This window comes from Symsagittifera roscoffensis, chromosome 2, assembly GCF_963678635.1.
Source record: "Symsagittifera roscoffensis chromosome 2, txSymRosc1.1, whole genome shotgun sequence".
Lineage (NCBI taxonomy): Eukaryota > Metazoa > Xenacoelomorpha > Acoela > Convolutidae > Symsagittifera > Symsagittifera roscoffensis.
In genome coordinates, this window is record NC_087063.1 from 15,061,398 (window position 1) to 15,080,689 (window position 19,292).

Here is a 19,292-nt window from a genome sequence, read left to right on the forward strand (position 1 = left end):
TTTGCCGAAAGAAACATTCGATCGCTGAAAAGTATTATCTACAAATACTTGGAGTTTGAATGGACTTACAGTTATATTGAAAAATTACAAAGTTTTGTTCAAACGATTAACTCACGCGTTAATAGAGTAACAAAATTGGCTCCAAACAAGGTCACAAGAAAACATGTACCTGCTTTAGTTTCATTAATTGCAAACAGTTCATCGAAGTTGGTACAGAAACCAAAATTTTATGTTGGTGACTATGTGCGAATAGCGAAGACTGACTTGCCTTTTAGAAAAGGTTACAAGCAGATTTTTACAGACGAAGTTTTTGAAATAGTTGCCATTCCTACTGTAAACCCTACAACATACAGTCTCATTGATGCGGAAAAGGAAGAAATCAGCGGAAAATTTTATGAAAAAGAACTTAGTTTAATTGGAAACAAAGCTGATTATAACGAAAATGGGCAGTGATGAGTTTACTGTACATTTGATTTCAACAGCATCAATGGATTATTTCCCAGACAACACTTTGGCCAGTTTTAGAAATTTTTGTAAAGAAGAAATAGCTTTAGACGGAGATTGGAGAGTTGCTCTCTCAGAAATAATTTTCCCAACAAAATTAAACAATGTTACTGATGAGGAATTTACGTACTTCAGAGCATCCGAAGTAGTAGCCAGTAAATCCAACGCTGGCAATCGGAATACAATTTCCAGACCCTACTATGGCGAAAAAGTTTTTATCAAATCAGGAGAGTACACTTTTATAGAACAATTGATTAATGAGATAAAAACAAAACTCAAAGACAAAATTCATTTTGATGCGAGTCCTCAAGAAATCACGAATAGCATGAGCATTTGGATGAACGCAAATGAAGGAATCTCATTCCCAAGTCCCCAAATACCCAGTCTGTTAGGCTACAATGCAAAACTTGATGAGAACGGTGAATATCACATTGGTTACAAAATGATACCCTCCTTCGATGCATCTTATGAGGGAAACGAACTGTACGAATCTCATTTCCCATATGACTTATCAAGTGGGACAAGTCTAAATTTTGTCTATATTGACATTATTCAATACCAAACTATTGGTGATGCAAAGGCCCCATTGTTACGCGTCATTGATTCAAATAGACGCATCAAAAACGGTAGTGCCTGCAGCATTGAACCTAATCATCGAAAAAACTTCACTAATTTAGACTACAAAAAATTATTCACTTCATCTGTACAATCAATATCGGTACAGTTGCGCACAGAAACTGGAAGACTAGTGCCCTTTGCAGGAACTGGTAAAGTTGTGTTGACTCTAAAATTCAAGCGCTTTGATTGAAAACCAATGGAACAATATTATGCAAAGCAAGCTTCACTTCCTCATTTCTCTGGACACTACCGACAACGCGGCAGTGGATTTGGCGCTTTGGCTGCTGGTATTGGTCGTGTTGCTATACCGTTTGCACGACGGGTTATTCTACCGGCTGCGAAAAAACTGGGCAGAGAACTTTTGATGAGTGCAGCGCCAGAACTAATTGATGTCGCTATGAAAAAGAAGTCTCCTAAACAAGCATTGAAAAACACTGTCACAAAATCTGCAAGAAAACAACTCGGTGGTGGTAGACGACGTCGTCGAAAGACACCAATGAATGGATTACGAAGAAGAAGGTCAGTAGGGGCTCGAAAAAGAAAAACAACCATTCGAAGAAAAACCAGACCAGTGAGAAGTCGAGCAGATTTTTCTCAAACATAAAAAATGATCGCTAATTTGTTACCCAATGAAGCTACCCATAGCTCTCTAGATTTGTTTGAAAAACAACCTCTTTTGATTACTTTTGAAAACGCTTTGATCAAAAAATTGGACCTGTCTATTCACCTAATGGACCAATGCTTGAATTAGAAATCACCGGTGACCGTAATAATTTTGTTGACCTGCAAAAAATTTATTTGGAAATACGATGCAAAGTAACGCAATCAAATGGAGCTGATCTGCGATACGACAACACTGATCCTACTGTGTCTGATTCACCGTTCCTCATAAACAACTCCCTGTATTCCCTTTTCTCTGACTGTACCCTCTCTGCTAATGGACTCAAAATCTCAAATGCCAATAGTAATTTTGCGCATAAAAGCTTTATTGGAACAGAATTTTCTAACAGCAAAGGAGCCAAGGACTCATGGCTTAAGTGTCAGGGATATCGTTTTGAAAACAATCCCGCTGCAATAGATGCAGCTGATTTCACATCTCAACGAGAACTGGTCCGTGAATCGAGGGAAATTTGGTTCTATGGACCCGCTGGAGTCGATTTTTTCACATGTGACAAGCATTTGTTGAGCGGTGTTACCCTCAGACTTTCCTACAGACGTTCTCATGAAGACTTTCTCATTATATCGGAAGATGCTGCCAAGCATTACAAGCTGCAAATACTCGAAGCGAACCTATATGTTAGAAAAATGACTGTGACTGACCATGTGCTCTCTGCCATTGAATCAACTTTGCTCAAAACTCCTGCGAACTACCCATATTAAGAAGAAATTACAAAAACATTTCTTGCAACAGCTGGTGAGCGCAGCTGGCAACAGGAAGATATTTTTGCTCGTGAACCGGTGAGACAAATTATCATAGCATTGAACACAAATAATGCATTTCTAGGAACAAACCGAACGAATCCTTTTCATTATCAAAAATTTGGATTGGAGCAAGTTACTTTGAGACGAAATTGTTTACCAATAGCAAGTACACCAATCAGTACACAAGATCATAAACGTCTCTTCTTCAACACGCTATCAGCGCTGGGTTTGTTGCACTGCGGGCTGGGAATCACTCTGGATAACTACCAACAGCACTTTATTATGTGTTTTGATCTCACTAGCACACAGCAGGCAGCTCATGACTTCTTGCATCCAGAACTTACTAACTGCTCAGTTTCACTCGATCTTCAATTCTCAAACGCTTTGACAGCAAACCTGGAAATTTTTGTTTGGGGTATACGCTCATCCAATGTATTTATTACCTCCGACCGCAAAGTTACAAAGAACGTCCTTCCCATTTCGACAGTCTGAAAATGGATGAAATCCAGTTGCAGGACCTCATTCAGAATTGTAAACATCTGAAATATAAGTTTTTTGGAGTATTTGCAGCCGACAATTTTCCACCTCACATCCCAAACAACATCTTTATGATTGTGAACACTTCAAAATCAGATTCTCCGGGGACACATTGGATTGTGATATGCAACAGAAGAAATGTTTTATACTTCGCTGATCCTCTCGGTCTCCCTCTCTGGCAGTACACCAATCTGTATAAGCGATTGAACGAGAATTTTCATCAAGTGACTAAATTGATGACAAACTTTCCCATGCAAGACTCAAACTCTACCATGTGCGGTTCTTTTTGTATTTATATTGCACATTTGATTTTTGATAAAAACTTTAATGGTGATGCTTCTGATTTTGTTTACATAACTGATCATGTTTTGAAACGTTTCCTAACTCACATGCTTACCCATTAACTAACCATTTAATATTGTTGATATATACATTTTACAATTCAATTTTGAACAATTCATTCTTTTAGTAATTGAAATTTTACCCAATTGTTAACTGAATAGCAGTAATTCGAGAAGTTAAGTTTTTTATCAAAGTGAGAAAAAAAGTGCGAAATCGATCTATGGGGGGATATCACCATACCAGCAACTGTTGCCTCCTTTCAGTACAATTTCCGGACGGGTTTCGAAACGCCGCCTTTCGGCTGAGAGTCGAGCGCCATGCGTTTTCCTCTACTCGGACCCCAAGAAATTTTGTTCCACTTCAGTTTTATAGTAAAAAGTTAGGTACAAGTCTTAGAAATGATTGCAGCAAAATTTATGGGCACTTTTGGCTTTCATCAGTGTTCCCGTTTTTCAAGATCTTTAGCCACTTCAACCTTTTAGCACTTTCAATCTTTCTATAAAATCAAAGCTTTTGTCATAGATTTCAGACGTTTATTTTTCAGTCTCCTGTAGACACGGAAAATGGAAATGTCGAAATTTTCAAGCCAATTTCATTATTTTAGAGTTTTCAGTGTTTCGTAATTTTTCCTTATTTTTTAGCTTCATTTGGCTTAAAGTAATTTTTCATTCTTATTTCGGTCAAATTGATTTTTGCCTAAATAGAGGTGGCGGCCGCCGCACTTGACGAATTTTCTTTTCTTCGAGATTCAGCAATAAAACATGCATTTTTGAAGGAAATCGTTCACCGCAGCCAACAGTTAAGCTACGCTGCCAAAATCTTGTGCTTTCCTATATACCATATAGTTTGGTCGCATATAATAGGTATATAACGTCATTTACATGTAAACAAACCAATACCCCCAAACTTTAGAAGGGAAAACATGCACCGACCAAAACTTAATTCCATTCCCGTTTCCACAACGTTCAGTGGGAATACTCAATAATATACCGAAGTTTTACATGAGGACTATTAGGTATAAAATTATACATGGTGACAATTAGGATTATTACATAGTGACCATTAGGTATAAAATTATACATGGTGACAATTAGGATTATTACATGGTGACCATTGCTGATCATTTAATACATGGTGACCATTATGATTTATACCTAATGGTCATCCATGTATGACAACCCCCCCCCCGATCCTAGTGCACTATATGCATACTACTATACTGCGAAACGACTCAGGCAACAACATTGTTTTTGAGTTTAGTGAAACATGGCTTGCTTCTAAAGACAATTATGACACATACAACCCCAAAGAAGAACAATGTCAAGTTTTTCATTGTAATGGGTACTCGGATAACCCCAACAAAGATAAAAGGACATTTAAGGTATGATTTTAACAGTTTTGATTTTCAGTTTGCAAATTTGTGTATCGATACTCAAGTTGATCGAAGCAAAAACTTTTTGAGTAAATTGTGTTACTGTTCTTTGAAAAAGCTACTTACTGACCTTCTTGAACAAATTACAAAAAGCATTGTTAGTTTTAATTGTCTGAACAAAGATCAAAAGCAAGAATGGATGAGATAATATTTCCTTATGGTTTATCAGTAGGCCAAAAGTATTACACATACAAGATCTGCTGATAATTAAACCTTTGACTATTTTATTGATACACCAATTGAAAAACAAAAGATCGCTTCAGCTTTAATGGTCGTATAAGAAACTCGTATTGTTTTGTTATCACTTATGTAATTCAGCCTAAACGAAAAAAACGTGTGAAAATTTAACACATTTTGTTAAAAACATCATATTGATCCAATACTTACCTGCAAATTGATGCTCACAATATATTGACTGTTTTTGAAAATTATTTCACAAAATAGTTTTGAAACATGATCTGATTAAAAAATCTTCATAAGAAACGAAAAATTGGTCTTTTCACTAACTAACCAAAAGGTATCACAAATCACGCACAGTTTAAACAATGAACGTGAATACTAAATGACAAAAAAATTTAAAAAAATTGGCAAACCTATATTTTCTAGTGTCAAAAAATAAGAGAAAAGTTGTGGTAAAGCTGTCAATCAAATTATTTAATCAGCCTCATCAAGTAAATTAAAATGGAACCTTATAAGCAAAGTTAGAAACAGCAAATAAATCTGATACTATTTTGATTAAGGTTTCGTCTGGCAATTTTTAATTGATAGGAAACAAATAGTACGTTTTCTAATCTAAAATTCGGTAATTCAGGCGAGTCTTTTGGAACTTATTTCCTCAAATTTTTGTACAGCCAAAACATCTTATCAGCAGGGGATCTTTCTTTTTTAGGTTTTTACTAGACATGAAGTACTTAAACTATTTTTTTGTGCTTTGAGAGTCCATATTCCCTTGGTTCTTCTAAAATACTAGCATGGGCTTTAAATGATGCGGCCAATGAAATAGCTTCTCCAGTAACCGAAACAATTCATGAACTTCTGGCTCTCGAAACTTATCCGGATAGATTTAATTTAGTTATATAATATCTTTGTTCAAAACCAGCGATAAAAAACGATGCTAAAGCGATGCAACATACTACAGACAATTATCTATTAATCCCGCACAGACAAGTTTTCTTGAAAAAAGGTTTTCAACAACAATTATTCGAAAACCTAGATAGATTTCATTTGATGAGTAAACATCAATTTGGCTCTGAAAACATTTTTCTAACACAGAAGCCTTAAGGTTTTTATAAGAAACAACCAGAACAGAAGTCGATCATAAGACTCTCGTTGCAGGTGCACTCCTTGAATTATCTAAAGCTTTCGACTCGAATGATCACAATTTATGCTAGAAAAGTTGGATTACTTAGACTTTGGTTCACATATCTTACGCCTCATTAGAAGTTATGAGACAAACAGACACCCAAAGTGGTCTTAAATGGAACAAAATCAGATGGGCTCACAGTCGTAAGAAGAGTTCCTCAAATTAATTTCCTAGGATCCCTTTTGGTTACTTTAAATGTAAATGATATGTTCAAAACGATAAACTGTGATATCAAGAAACATGGAGCTGATATAAAGTTGTTGAGTAATGGTCAGAAAAAAAGCCAAAGGAAAGAGAGTCTGAAAAATATCACTAGCTTGTTGAATTGTTTTAATCAACACTCCTTGAAAATCAATCAGGAAAAAACTGAGTTTATTGTTTTCTAGAATAATTGAAACAAAGGAGCAATTTAAAATGGTTATAAAATAACAAGCGAGGTCAATGAAGTTAATCATTGAGGGCTCCTTTAAAAAATCTTACCACAATCAAGTAAAAAGAATTTAGAAAAAAAACACAGGAGAGCAAAACCATCTACACTCTCTATCATCCACTAGAACCATCTATCATCCAAATTAAACATAATGCTTTAACTGTATTTTTTTCAGGCATTTAAAATTTTCGCCATGTAAAATTTTTGTGATTTTGAATACGATATCACAACATTCAATCGTTCATTGAAAAACATTCAGCTGGACCGCTAAAGCCTGCTACGGTGTCTCCAGATTTTAATCTTTGTCAGAAATAAGACTCGAAAATAAATTTTACCTGTTTGGTTTTTGCTGGATTACAGATCATCATATAAATTCGCCAATTTCTAAAGTTTTTCTGCTTTTCTGGTTAGTAAAAGAGGGCTAAAAGCAATGGTTACCAAATTGTTTTGAAAGATTAAAAAATTATTCACACCGTCTTCTGCAAACGCCAATACGCAAAAAAGTATATTTAGAAAAAGCAATTATTATTGCATTTTGATCACTAATTAATTAAGCAATTTCTTGCAAATGTGAATTCTTCCACATTAAAAAAAAACTTATTTTTCTCTGAATCAAATTAAGAAGGACCCAAGCCAAGTGTTGTACAGAAAAATATCAGGGAAAGCCTTTAGGCTCTTCTAAAGCATGCCTTTGTGCAATAAATATAATTTTTGTCTCTGTCAAAAGTTGTAACATTCGCCAGGAAGATACATATCGACGGAAGACAAAACTAAGTCTTAAGACGACTGGCTAACGTCTAAACAGAGCTTTGCATGCTTTTCACCGTCTCTACCAAGCCAGTACTTTTCGGTGGTCTTTCTAACATCGGGTCGACAAAAACGTTACTGCTTTCGGCTTCGGTCAAAACACTCAAATTAACTAGATTACATGCAGAAACAGTGAGCTCATGGCTGGGTCTCAGTATCCCCAGACCACGAGGTCACTCCTAAAAACAGGGCTACTACTTATTATATTACTATTGTTTTTGTTCAGTAGATAAAAATCATCATCTCCAACGAAGATGGATCAACCCTTTCCCCCAACTCCTAGCTTCTCATCTTTATCAAAAAATGAATCCAGATATCAATTAAATTCAAGTCAGGACATGACAGGAGGCTAAAAGTTTACGTAACAGGATAAAAGTTTCAGTTCCTTTATCCTTCCGGATTGATGAATCCGCTGGATCAAGCTCGTTAATCCTGATTTCCCCTTAATCCGGAAGGCCGTCTTTCACCCTTCACCGTTGTCTGCAACGGCCCTGCAACTATTGTAGCAGTACAATAGTTGCAACTCGGAGTGTTCTCTGTTACTCTGTAACTCGCTGTCGTTTTTCAATCTCAATTCCGTAGTTGTTGTTAGCGCAGCTAATGTTGTTCTGTGTGTTTTTCTTTTACTTCTTTGCCAAAATGGCCGTTTCTGACGTTTCTCAGAAATGTTACGTCATCACTTCGAATTTTTAAAATTTTAAAATACCAGAATATTCTAGCCCTCACCGTTTGGCCAATCGTTCCAATAACGTTCTTAATTCTTAATAATCATCAATCCGGAAGGCTCGCTGCTAAAAATTCGAATTCTGCAGAGATTGCATTTTTCACATTCTGGTCGAATGTCACAAGTTTCTCAGTTTCTGGAATGCCTGTTTATTTTGATTAATATTTGCTAAATTAAATCAAATTTCAGGAAATTCAGTGTTTAATTTTTAAATAATTCTGGCTTTTGAGCGGACAGAACACCCTTGGTTTTATTGTTAATGGCTTATAATGTCATTAAAAAAATTAAATCTGACAAAAATTTATTGGACTTAATTTTGATGTCAGTATTTGTTTGAGCTTTGTCGAATACTTTTAAGTTCAGGTCACTAGTTTTTTTTAAAAAGCGGCTCTTTTTTGTAATGACGCCTATGGGAATTCAGAATATTTAATTGCCTAATTACATTCCAGAATCATGAGTATTAATTTTGGTTGATCAGTTGTGAATGAAAGTTAAGAAAAAACCTTTGCGCACTGAACCATGGTTTTGAAAATTCACAAGACTGAAATAATAACAAGATCTTTCTTATCAAAAAAATGTCCAGTTTAACTATGAGGCCATAGTTATCATTCGAAAAACCAAATTTCTCAAATTTTGTACTTTAGATAACTATCCAGTAAACCCGTAAATTTACTCCCGTACTTTTTCGGTACAACTTTTAGCATTAATTTTTAGCTCCATATTTGAATTTTTATTTAGAAAATTTTTAAACATTTTATAAGCATCGCGATATCTTAAAAACTAGAAGAATTTGGAAGGTCATACATGAAGCTGAAATTGCAACTACCTACCTTAACTTGATTAAACCCGACAATGAAGATAATAAAATACTAATTCTTATTTAATTCTTTTCCTTCATTCTACATGTTTTACAGCTATTTTTTTTAAAACAATTGTTGCATCTTTTTTGTTTCAAAAAATCCCAATTACTTAAAAACTGGAAACTGGAAAATTCGGGTTTTCAATTTTTGAAGTATAATTTACGCTTAAATGCAAGAAGTTTGGGCTCTTTTCCAGTTTCCCACTCCTTGTAAAATTACAAAACAAAGCTGTTCATAGATTGTTCACACTGCAATTTGCATGTTAGAAAGGTCGTAGAAATTTGTTCACCTGTTCACGCTGACACGTTTTAATGCAGTTTATAACTTTCATTTTAAATAGACTTTCATTTAATGGATTTCAAAAAAATTAAAGGGGGGGGGGGGGGAAACTGGAAAAGAGCCGAAGTTTGCTAATAGTCTGCGAAGAAAAAAATCTCAAAATTTAAAATCCAAAAGAATTTTTTTTCTAATTTTTCAAAACTTTTAAAATTTTGATCAAAAAAATTGTGCTATCTCGATATTTAGAAGGAATTGGAGAGTCATATTTTCATGCTGGAACCGCAAATCAAATTACGTTTCCTGACATACCAAACCAATTGTTTTATAAGGCAAAACAGTATATTATTGAACGATGAAGTTGGTTGGTTCTGAGCTTCCCAGTATATACGTATCCCTAACTCTGTGCACAAAATTGCATTCTTTCTTCGTACTTAAGATTTTCTGGCAATATCTTTGTTTTCACTCATGACAATCAAGAGCCGAGAACGTCTGATCTGTATATAGGCTCTTTGAACAATATTTCACAAAACGTTTTGTTGTAAAAAGGCAGGCAACGACCTCTTGGTGTTATATGTAAAAACTTTAGCAACGAAAAATGGTTAAAAAATCAAAAATTTAGAGAGAAGTTTATCATTAAATGATCACAGACAGAAATTGAGAAGATCATGAACATAAAGCTAGTAAACGGAACAATTTTGTTCTGCTGAACATCCACAACTGTCCTATTTTTACTTCAAAAAATGTCATTTTGATAAATTTTTCTGCAATAGAAAAAATAAATTGAGATAAGAAAAACGGGTGCAGCCATATACCAGGAGGCCATTTTGAATTATTGGCTTACTAATATTGTAAGACTTAATCATCACCCCTCTGGGTACATAATGTCTCGTTTTGGAAATCACTCCATAAGGGCGTTACATGAAAATAGTTTTGCTTGTTCTGGGACTGCAGTTAAAACATTAAAATTTTTCACATCAAGATTTAAAGTTATTTGTTGCAGGTGTCCAAAGTATCAGTTTGCAATGACGCATATGTGGACTTTGTGAGCAGGAGTAGACTGGACAAGCCTCAGGACTTCCTGGCGACTGACAGCTTCCTAGTGGCAATGGCACTGCACGACCACGAGATAGAGGACGGACTGTTCGACTACATGTGTCTGCTCAGCAACCATCACTACGAATTCCAAGATCCAGGTTTCAAAAATCGAGGCATTGTTTCCTTAAAATTCACTAACATCCCCCATTAACACTTAGCAGAAAAAAAGTTTTTTTTTGTGTGTGTGTGTGGGCGTGTTTAAAGTAATGCCCCATTACACACCTTTACGCAGACACACTTACGCACATTCACTGACATTTTGCATAAAAAATAAGTTTTTTTGGCGTTATGTAACTTTTTGCTTTTCAAATTTTTGCATGAGAAATTCGTGTGTTTTAAAATGATGATTTTTGTCCGAATCTCGAAACGAAAAATTTATGCTTGGGGGTGGTTTTTTATTCAGTCGAATTCCGACGATCGAAAAAGCAGATTTTACCTAAAAAGATTTCTATCCCATTGAATATATCGACTTCCTGATTTCAACAGTAAAACATAACGAGACTGCTCGTATCAGGGCGAAACCCTGAATGTTCCGACTGCCTTTTATGGTTTATGGAGCAGTAATAACATTAAAAAAATTAAATTAAATTTTTTTTTTAAATGGAATTTTTTTTTGAAAATCATCCCCCCACACGCCATATGAAATACAAAAAGATAAATTTCGCTCTTTGTAATAAATCAATTATGGCAAATAAGCTTCGTTCAACCAATTTCGAACAATTTTTAAGACGGATTAAATCTCCGCCTACGCGTTAATAGCGCGAATTATATCGCGCTTTAATTGTCCCAAAATGGCCAAAATGGCAATCTTTAAACCCTCATAATTTTACGAAAAATGATCACAGGTAAAATGTCTTTTCAAATTCAAGCTTAGGACAACAATATCTTTCGAATGATATAAAAAAATTCCGACAAAAATGGCTAGTTAAAAAGTCGAAATTTGTCTGAAGAAAAAAAACCCACCCGAGCACAAATATTCCGTTACTTTCGTATCGAAAGTCGGAACAATTAAACTTCGATTTTTTGATAAATTTCTGGTGGTTTGAAAGTTGTCGAATTGGCCTTGAGTTGAAGCAATTTAAACGCTATGTGAAAAATTTTTGTGGAGCTTTAAGCGTAACGCGAGCTATTTGTACGTGGCGAATTATGCCACATTACGAATTTGTTCCGATTTGAATTGAGGCAAGCTATTGTCGTATTAATTTCGCGCTTCTCAAGTTTTCACTCCTTGTGTTTGATATTGCCCGAAGTTAATTGTTTTCTGATATTTTCTCTACCAGAAACTATTCAATAACAACAAAGAGGCATTCGGTTCATGCAAATCTTTGCCGTGATAAATACGAGCTTCTTCCAGCTTTGGAAGAAAATGAGGAAACCATATGCTTGTGGTGGTATTTTTATAATCAGACCAATTTTACAAAGAACGTTAACAACGTATGGGTATCGTGACAAACTTTCTATACTCATAATTGTTTCAAATTGAATTGACGCCAACTAAAAGGTCATATTAGTTTGATCAGTTTACATTTCATATATGAATATATTTAAACAAAAATTATTCGAGACCAGTTGAGAGGCAAGGCAGTCCAGGAATTTCTCAAGGGAGAGCGAATTTCATTTTTTTGATATTATTTCTCGACTTTTTTAGGTCGACCAAATTGATATTTGGAGTGCTCCCAGAACACTATAAAGACCCTATTTTGACCCTTTCTCTGCGCCGCGGGAATTTTTTTGAATAAAAATTTGTCATAAGTGCCGTTCTTGTGCATTTTTTGGAAAAATTTTGACCAAAAAATTAAGTTTTTTTTTCGCGCGCTCTCCTAAAAAATTAGTACATTTTAGAGCATGAGGCGCCTTCAGAAAACTTAAGAGTTGCTCGACCGAAAATGGATAATAAAATAATACCAAAGGGGGAAACCTTTTGGTTGGTGAGGGGGTCGAAAACCTGAGGAGGGCATCCATCACCCTATATCCGCTCTTGCGAGAGATATGAATTTTCATTCATATAAATTGGACAAACGTTGCTTATTTTAACATAATTTGTACGTACTAAAAATCGCATGTAGGTAGAAAAAGTTAAAATACGCTCAAATATTTATAGCCAGCTAAAAACAACTTAACTCGCAAAAACGTTTTGTTCAGCAAGAAGCGGCTGATATTTTCATTAAAATTTGTCATAAGATGGGAAAATTGAAAAAAAAAATTGGTTTAATTTTTTGAAACCTATAAATTAAACCGAAGCGTATATTTTGGTTCCAATTTTTTGATTTTAGTACAAGACTTTGAAAAATCTGTTTTGAACTTTATAGTGTTGCAGCTGTTGTATTGGTTTTTATTATCCAATAAAAATTATTAAATCATGCATTTGGTTTCTTTCAAACAAACAATTATAACAGTAGTATTTTTTATCTCTTGAATTTTCTTCTCTCCTTTTCAGAGGTATTTGACTACGACTACGAGGACGTCTGTGGGTTCTACCTGGAGGCACCCGACTTCGTGGGAGACACACAATGGAGTGTGGATGTGAAACTGAAGCCGGGGTTCAACCCTGTAAATGACGCATACCTCCAGCAGTGGAACAGCCAGTTGCTTCAACGAGACCAGGTCACCCTGCACCACGATGACGTCATCACCAGGTTTACATCTTTTGTCATCATTTGAGTTTTCTCCTGACATTTTCCCCTAAGGCTTACTTTGAGGCGCTCTCGAGGTGTACTTGAAGGTGTGATAATGTTATGCTATGAGTAGGTAAGAACAAAGGAGAATAATTGAAACATTTAATTTAGACTTCTGATTTACTTGGTTTTGTTAGAGATCCAGTTCATGTGTCTCCTAAGATCGCAACCGTCCAAATGACTGTTACGTTTGGCCTGCATGGATGGCCTTGAATAATACTAACAATACATAACAGAATTTTAATAACACTTTCTCCAAGGTTACTGTGGCAACAGTACTACACGGTACCACATTCCCCTGAGGACAACAAAATTTTATATAATACCCTTATAAAATTTTATAAATAGTATATAAGTCTCAGTTTACTGAATTGTTTTCATTTTAGCTTAGTTTTCCTTGGTTGTTTTCTTCATCACTTCCGCTTTGTTTCTTGCAGCGTTCCATGATCCCGACTCATCCAACGATGTAGCTCCGAATTTCCTTTTGAACAGATGTCTCTCTAGTAGGTCAAACGTGTTGTTCTCCAATGTTGTTTCTTTGTTATTGATGTTTAACTTCGCCAATCTCAATCTGTAGGCCTCAAGTGCTGCCAAATTTAGCTCTGTCATATCGTCCTCACAACTAATCAACTTTACAGAGTGTGATACTGGGCTGCCGTATCTCTTTGGTCCCTGGTTCTTTGTTTGTCGACTAACTTCGTCTAACTGTCGTTGTATCCCGTTCTTTGTCCGACTCGTCCGCAAATACTGCCGGGCTAATGTCGACTGATTCCGCTTGTTGAGTCAGTAGTTTTTCTGCTTCGTTTTGTACCCCTCGGGTCAAAACTTGGTTTGTGATTTCTTCCCATTCTTTTGTTGTCATATTGTTATTCCGGAAAGTTTCCAGAATTTCCTTTTCGCTAGTTTGCCGTGTGATCCTTTTACTCACTGGAGCTTCTTTCGGTGCAGACGACTCTATGTAGACGGCTTCATTGCTCGTATCCCGCTTCTTTGATTCTTTTGCTGTTTTGACAGCTTTCGTTGTACGTGGCTCTTGCGTTTTGGCCTTTGCAGCTCTTGCATTTTGGACTAGTGGTCCTGCTCTATTTGGCTTAACCCTTTTTTCTCCTAGATTTAGCCCCCCGCCCGTCTTTGTTTCTTTCGACGTAACTACGTTTGGCGAGTTTTGAAACTTGTCCATTACTCGATTGTCTTCTATTTCCTGATCGGTTGGCCCCTGGTCTTTCGCATTATGTTCTTCAGCCGACTCACTGTCTACGTCTTCATGATGTGATACTGTCTTCTGTTGTTTGCTCCTAGGTTCTTCCCCCGTTGGGCTCCTCCTCCTCCTTTTCTCCGAACTCTGTGCTTTTGGCTGTGTTTGCAGTTTTGATCTCGCTATATCACTCTTTCGATATACTGCACCAGCAGCCGTTTTGATTGTTGATGGTGTCTCTGCCACTATTTTGCCTTTCAGCGGTATTGTTAGGGCCTTTCCACTTTTCCTTTTGCTCATGTTTGCGGAGGAAGCTTCCTGACCAGCTATCATTCGATGTAGTCTGTTTGTCTTTGATAAATCCTCTTTCCCATGAGTATAGGAATTACTTTCTCAGTTCGGAATTTCTTGTGCTCGTTTCGTCTACAATTCGTCGTAGCTCGCTATCTGAGATATCCCGTCTGGTGACATTCCATCTCGCATTGGCCTCTAGTAGCTGCTTTAGTTCCTTTGCCCTAGCTCTTTCTTTTGCCGCCGCAGTGTTGCGTAGAAACAGTGGGCTGACGTCCCGGCTATTCTGACCTTTTCGTATGATTTTTACATTGTCCCTGGATTGATCGATGCGTCTCTTCAACTGCGATGCTGTTAACGCCGATCTCTCCAAATGTTCTTTATCTAAACGATCAGATTCCTTCAGAAATTTATCCCTTGCAATTTTAAACTCAGTTTTTGGTAATCGACCAAAATGCGCTTCAAACGGAGACAAATTTATTGTTTTCTGTTTATTCCATCTTAGGTCCCTAATTATTGTGCTCAAGCACAGTTTAATAGATTGTACTTTTTCTTCGAGTAGCATTACTCCCAATCTTCGTTTAATAGTTTGTATTGTTCGTTCGACTAGTCCACATCCTCGCTGATCACCGACTGGACAGAATTTTTGAGTAATATTGTTTTCGGTGCAAAATTTTTTCATTGATTTTCCTGTAAACCCGGAAAACTGATCCCTTTTAAGCGATTCTGGTATTCCATGTGTGTCAATGTAGGTACGTAGAAATTTTATTGTTCATTTTCCCCATGTAGATTTCGTTACTTTAACTGACGGAAATTTTGAGTATCTATCAATAGCAACTAACAAATTTTTCTTCTTCCCCTTATGGTCTTAGAATGGACCCGCATAGTCCAATTGCAATTCTTGACCAGGCTGTGTCAACAGTGGAAGTGGTTTGGCCGAATTTTTTGGAATTATATATTTAGCATTCTTACCATAACGAGTGCAACTCCTACACTCTTCGGCCATATTGACTATGTCTTTGTGCATGTGTGGCCACCATAAGTAGTTGGAAACCTCCAACATCGCTTCTTGGCCAGGATTTCCTTGATGAAGTCGTCGAAGCACCGCTTGTCTCAGCTTCTCTGGTACGGCTAAACAATTGTCCACCAGTAGGCAGTCATCTACTACCGACATCTGGTGCCACAGAGGATTGGTGTATGGATCCATTAGCTCAAATCCGTGTCTGTCGTTCCGTTCCACCACTCGCCTGAGCCGATCCATCCAAGTATCTTCTGATACTAGTTCCGCCAGTATACTTTTGTCGAATAATTTCTCGAGTGATAGTGGGCCATTTGTTTCATTTAACTGCTCCGACAGTTGGTAATTGCTTTTCCGCGATTTATGTCCACCTCTCGTTTTCTGTTGCGGTGTGACCATACAAGTCTCAGTTCCTGAACTGTAGTCCGATTCATCATTGCTGTCCATCGTTAAATCCACTTCAATGATTTGTCCAATCTCAGGTTCATCTCCTGATTGGGTTTGTCCCGGTGGTTTCGGGCTCTGCATCACCGAATTGGCTTCTGTTTCCATCGTTGATCGGGGTTCCTTACTCCTTTCCGATCCTATTAGGTCCCAAAATGAAACTAACATTGGTTGGGCTGTTGTAGCAGTTGATGTTGACTGACCGCTATTTCCCGTGTCTGTTCTGATTTGTCTGTTCAACAGGTTCCAATTCGCCTGTGGTATTTGTTCAAAGTCCGAATTCTCTGACTATGATCTGTTTGGGGTCCTTTGTATCATTCTGGTTCTTTGGAACGTCGTTTCTGTTATTTCCTCCCTCAATGTGTCTGTGTTATTCCGATCCTGAATTCTGACCATCTTTTTTCTTTTCCTCTTTTCGCTGTTTCGCCTGAGTGCATATTTTGTGATTCACGACTTGATAACTTTCCGATTTTTCTAACTGATTCGACCGACTGTATTTGCTGACGATTTTGAGATAAACTGATTTTTAAGTTTTCAAACTTTTCTCGTTGAAACGAACGTGAATCTTCATTTCTTTCGTTCCGGTCGTGCTTTGTCCGTTTTGAACCGTTTTGGTTGCCATAGCAACGGGTAGATGACGTGTTCTGATTTGATAGATTTTGGTCAATTCTAGAATATTCTAGAACGTTTTCGTTCCGGTCGAGCCTATCGTGATCACCCAGTCGACTGTTTAAACAGTCGAGAGCTTTATGAAAACGTTCGATCGATGTGACTAGAAATTTTTCATCCAATACTGACTCCGGCCATGGTTCACCCTTCGGGTTTCTAGATAGGTAATCTACTATACCCATATCTCTCCCTGGTAAATGAAGAACCTTAAATTGATAGGGTAGTAATCTGTCTACCCATCTAGTCAGCCTAGATTGGTAGGTTTTATTTGACTTATTTTCATCCAAGGCAGAAACCAGTGTTTTATGATCTGTGGCTATCACGAATTCTTTTCCTAACAAATAATGTTTAAATCGGTCAACAGACCATACTACTGCTAGCAGTTCTAGTTCATTTGTGGAGTATTTTTTTCTTGTGTATTTAAATATCTGGAAGCGAATGCAATCGGTATCCACTCCCCCTCCAAGTTTTGTTGTTCCAACGATGCCCCCAGCCCACTATGGCTGGCGTCACATTTTACCCTAGTAGCCAACTTAGGGTCGTAATAATGAATTTTTGTTATATTCGCAACCGCTGTTTTCATCTATTCGAATATCTCCGAATGTTTTTCTTTCCATTCAAATTTTTTTACTTGAATTTTCACACTTTTGAGTTTTTTTTCTCATTTTCTTCTCGCAGCAGAGGTCTCAACTTTTCAGTTAAGGTAGCTGCGTTTGGAATGAATTTGGCCAAATGATTTATACTACCCAGAAATGATCTAAGTTGTTTCAATGAAGTTGGCGGACTAAGCTTCAATATCGCTTCCGTTTTTGTTATCTTTGGAGAAATACCCTCCAACGATAACTTATGTCCCAACCAATTCACCTCCTGTTGAAAGAAGTCACATTTCGACAGTTTTAGTGCTAAGTTTTCTTTGTCTAACTTTTCCAGCACGTTCATGATCAATTTTTCATGTTCTTGTTCACTTCCTTTAGACACAATGAGTATGTCGTCAAGAAAACAGAATGTATTTTCCGCATGGTTCAAAGTTCTGTCCATAGCTTTTTGAAACTCTGCTGGCATATCTGCCAGACCGTAAAATCCGGTCAAAAATCTGTATGTTCCAGTAGCTTGCCCACCTATGATGTTAAAATTGCATTGTTTACCTGTCTCTGCAGTCAGCTTAAGTTGACTGTAGGCATACTTCAGATCTAATACTGAGAAATACAGTGTACAGCTTTCATTTGCTGTGATTATTTGGCTGACCCCATCCAATAATTCATCCACATTCGGCATTTGATATTTATTTTTGAACAACTGTCTATTTATGGGTTTTGCATCTAAGGCCAATTTTGTTTTTTACTGCAATTACAATAGGTGCTACAAAGCAATCACTAGTACATTTGTCTAGACGTTTTATATGCCCCTCTTTTAACAGTTTTTCCATTTCCTCATACATTTTCTCTTGTATGTGTATTGGGATGCGTCCCCCTTTTTCTTGTAATAGACAAAGTGGGTATTTGAACTTTGTGCTGACAACGTGATTTTTCGAACACCCTTGACGATCAAAAAGGTTTTTAAATTTACTATAAAATTTGTTTTTCCAACCTTCTGACTGTTCGCACAGTAACACGTCAAACCTCGTCTTTTCTTTTGGTGCCAACTTCTGTGTTGTATGTATCCCGACTTTGCTCTGTAAGTCCAGCCCCAAAATACATCGCGTGCGCCGTTCTGTGATTAAGAACGATGCTCCCACCACCTCCCACCCTGCTGAACGTATGTTCGTGGTGATTGCACCCAGTATATTAATCGGTTGTTTGTTATTGTCTACAAATTTTGTAGTCAAGTTGAGATTCTCCCGTGGAATGAACCTCGTATTTTTTGAAGACTCTAGAATTTGCTTTGCAATCGCCCAGTTCAAAAATGATACTGGACTACCCGTATCAATAGTCATGTTTATGATTTGATGATCTATTCTCACCAAAGCTTTTAATGACCTTATTTGTTTCGATCGGGTATTTCTGCGAATATCAACCTTCTGTATGTCCTTGCTACTCTTCTTGACATCTTGGTTTCTATTTGATTGCTGTTTTATATACTCATCTATTTCTTCCATCGAAGACAATTCTGATTCAATAGCCATAATTTCGAACTCCTCACACGAGTCAAATGACTGAACTAAATTGCACTCTTCATCTGAGCTGGATGATTTTTCCGCAATCTCATTTACTTGCTGTGACTTACACATTTTTGCAAAGTGATTTGGTTTAGAACAATTTTTACATGTTTTGCCCATGGCCGGACATTTCTTCAAATGTCCTTCCCCAAATAGTCGACCACATCGAGTACACGTTTTCGGGTCTGTAAAGTTTCTCCCCTCCTTTCTGTCTGATGATTTCTTTTTGTAAATGTTGTTCGGTTGTCTCCTTCCATTAGCATTTTTATTGCCAATACTCATGATTGGTTCTTGTTTTATCTTCATTGTTCCTTTTACCTGAGCTGTACTTGCAGTCGTTGCATTAGTTTTCGGAAATGCCTGAGTTGTCTGTTTACTTTGTTCAAATTTCAACGCCCTTTTCAATACTTCCTCTGGTGAAAATGTTTCAAA

At 36.8% G+C, this 19,292-nt stretch overlaps 1 protein-coding gene across 1 annotated transcript in view; it reads left to right on the forward strand.

Moving 5' to 3' along the window:
• LOC134839707 (uncharacterized) overlaps window positions 1–19,292 on the forward strand; it is a 46,199-nt gene that overhangs the window by 23,055 nt on the left and 3,852 nt on the right. Inside the window, exons 4-5 of the mRNA XM_063855328.1 lie at window positions 10,319–10,511; window positions 12,851–13,049. Of these exons, the coding sequence (XP_063711398.1) occupies window positions 10,319–10,511; window positions 12,851–13,049 (392 nt within the window). The remainder of the gene's footprint in view (window positions 1–10,318; window positions 10,512–12,850; window positions 13,050–19,292) is intronic.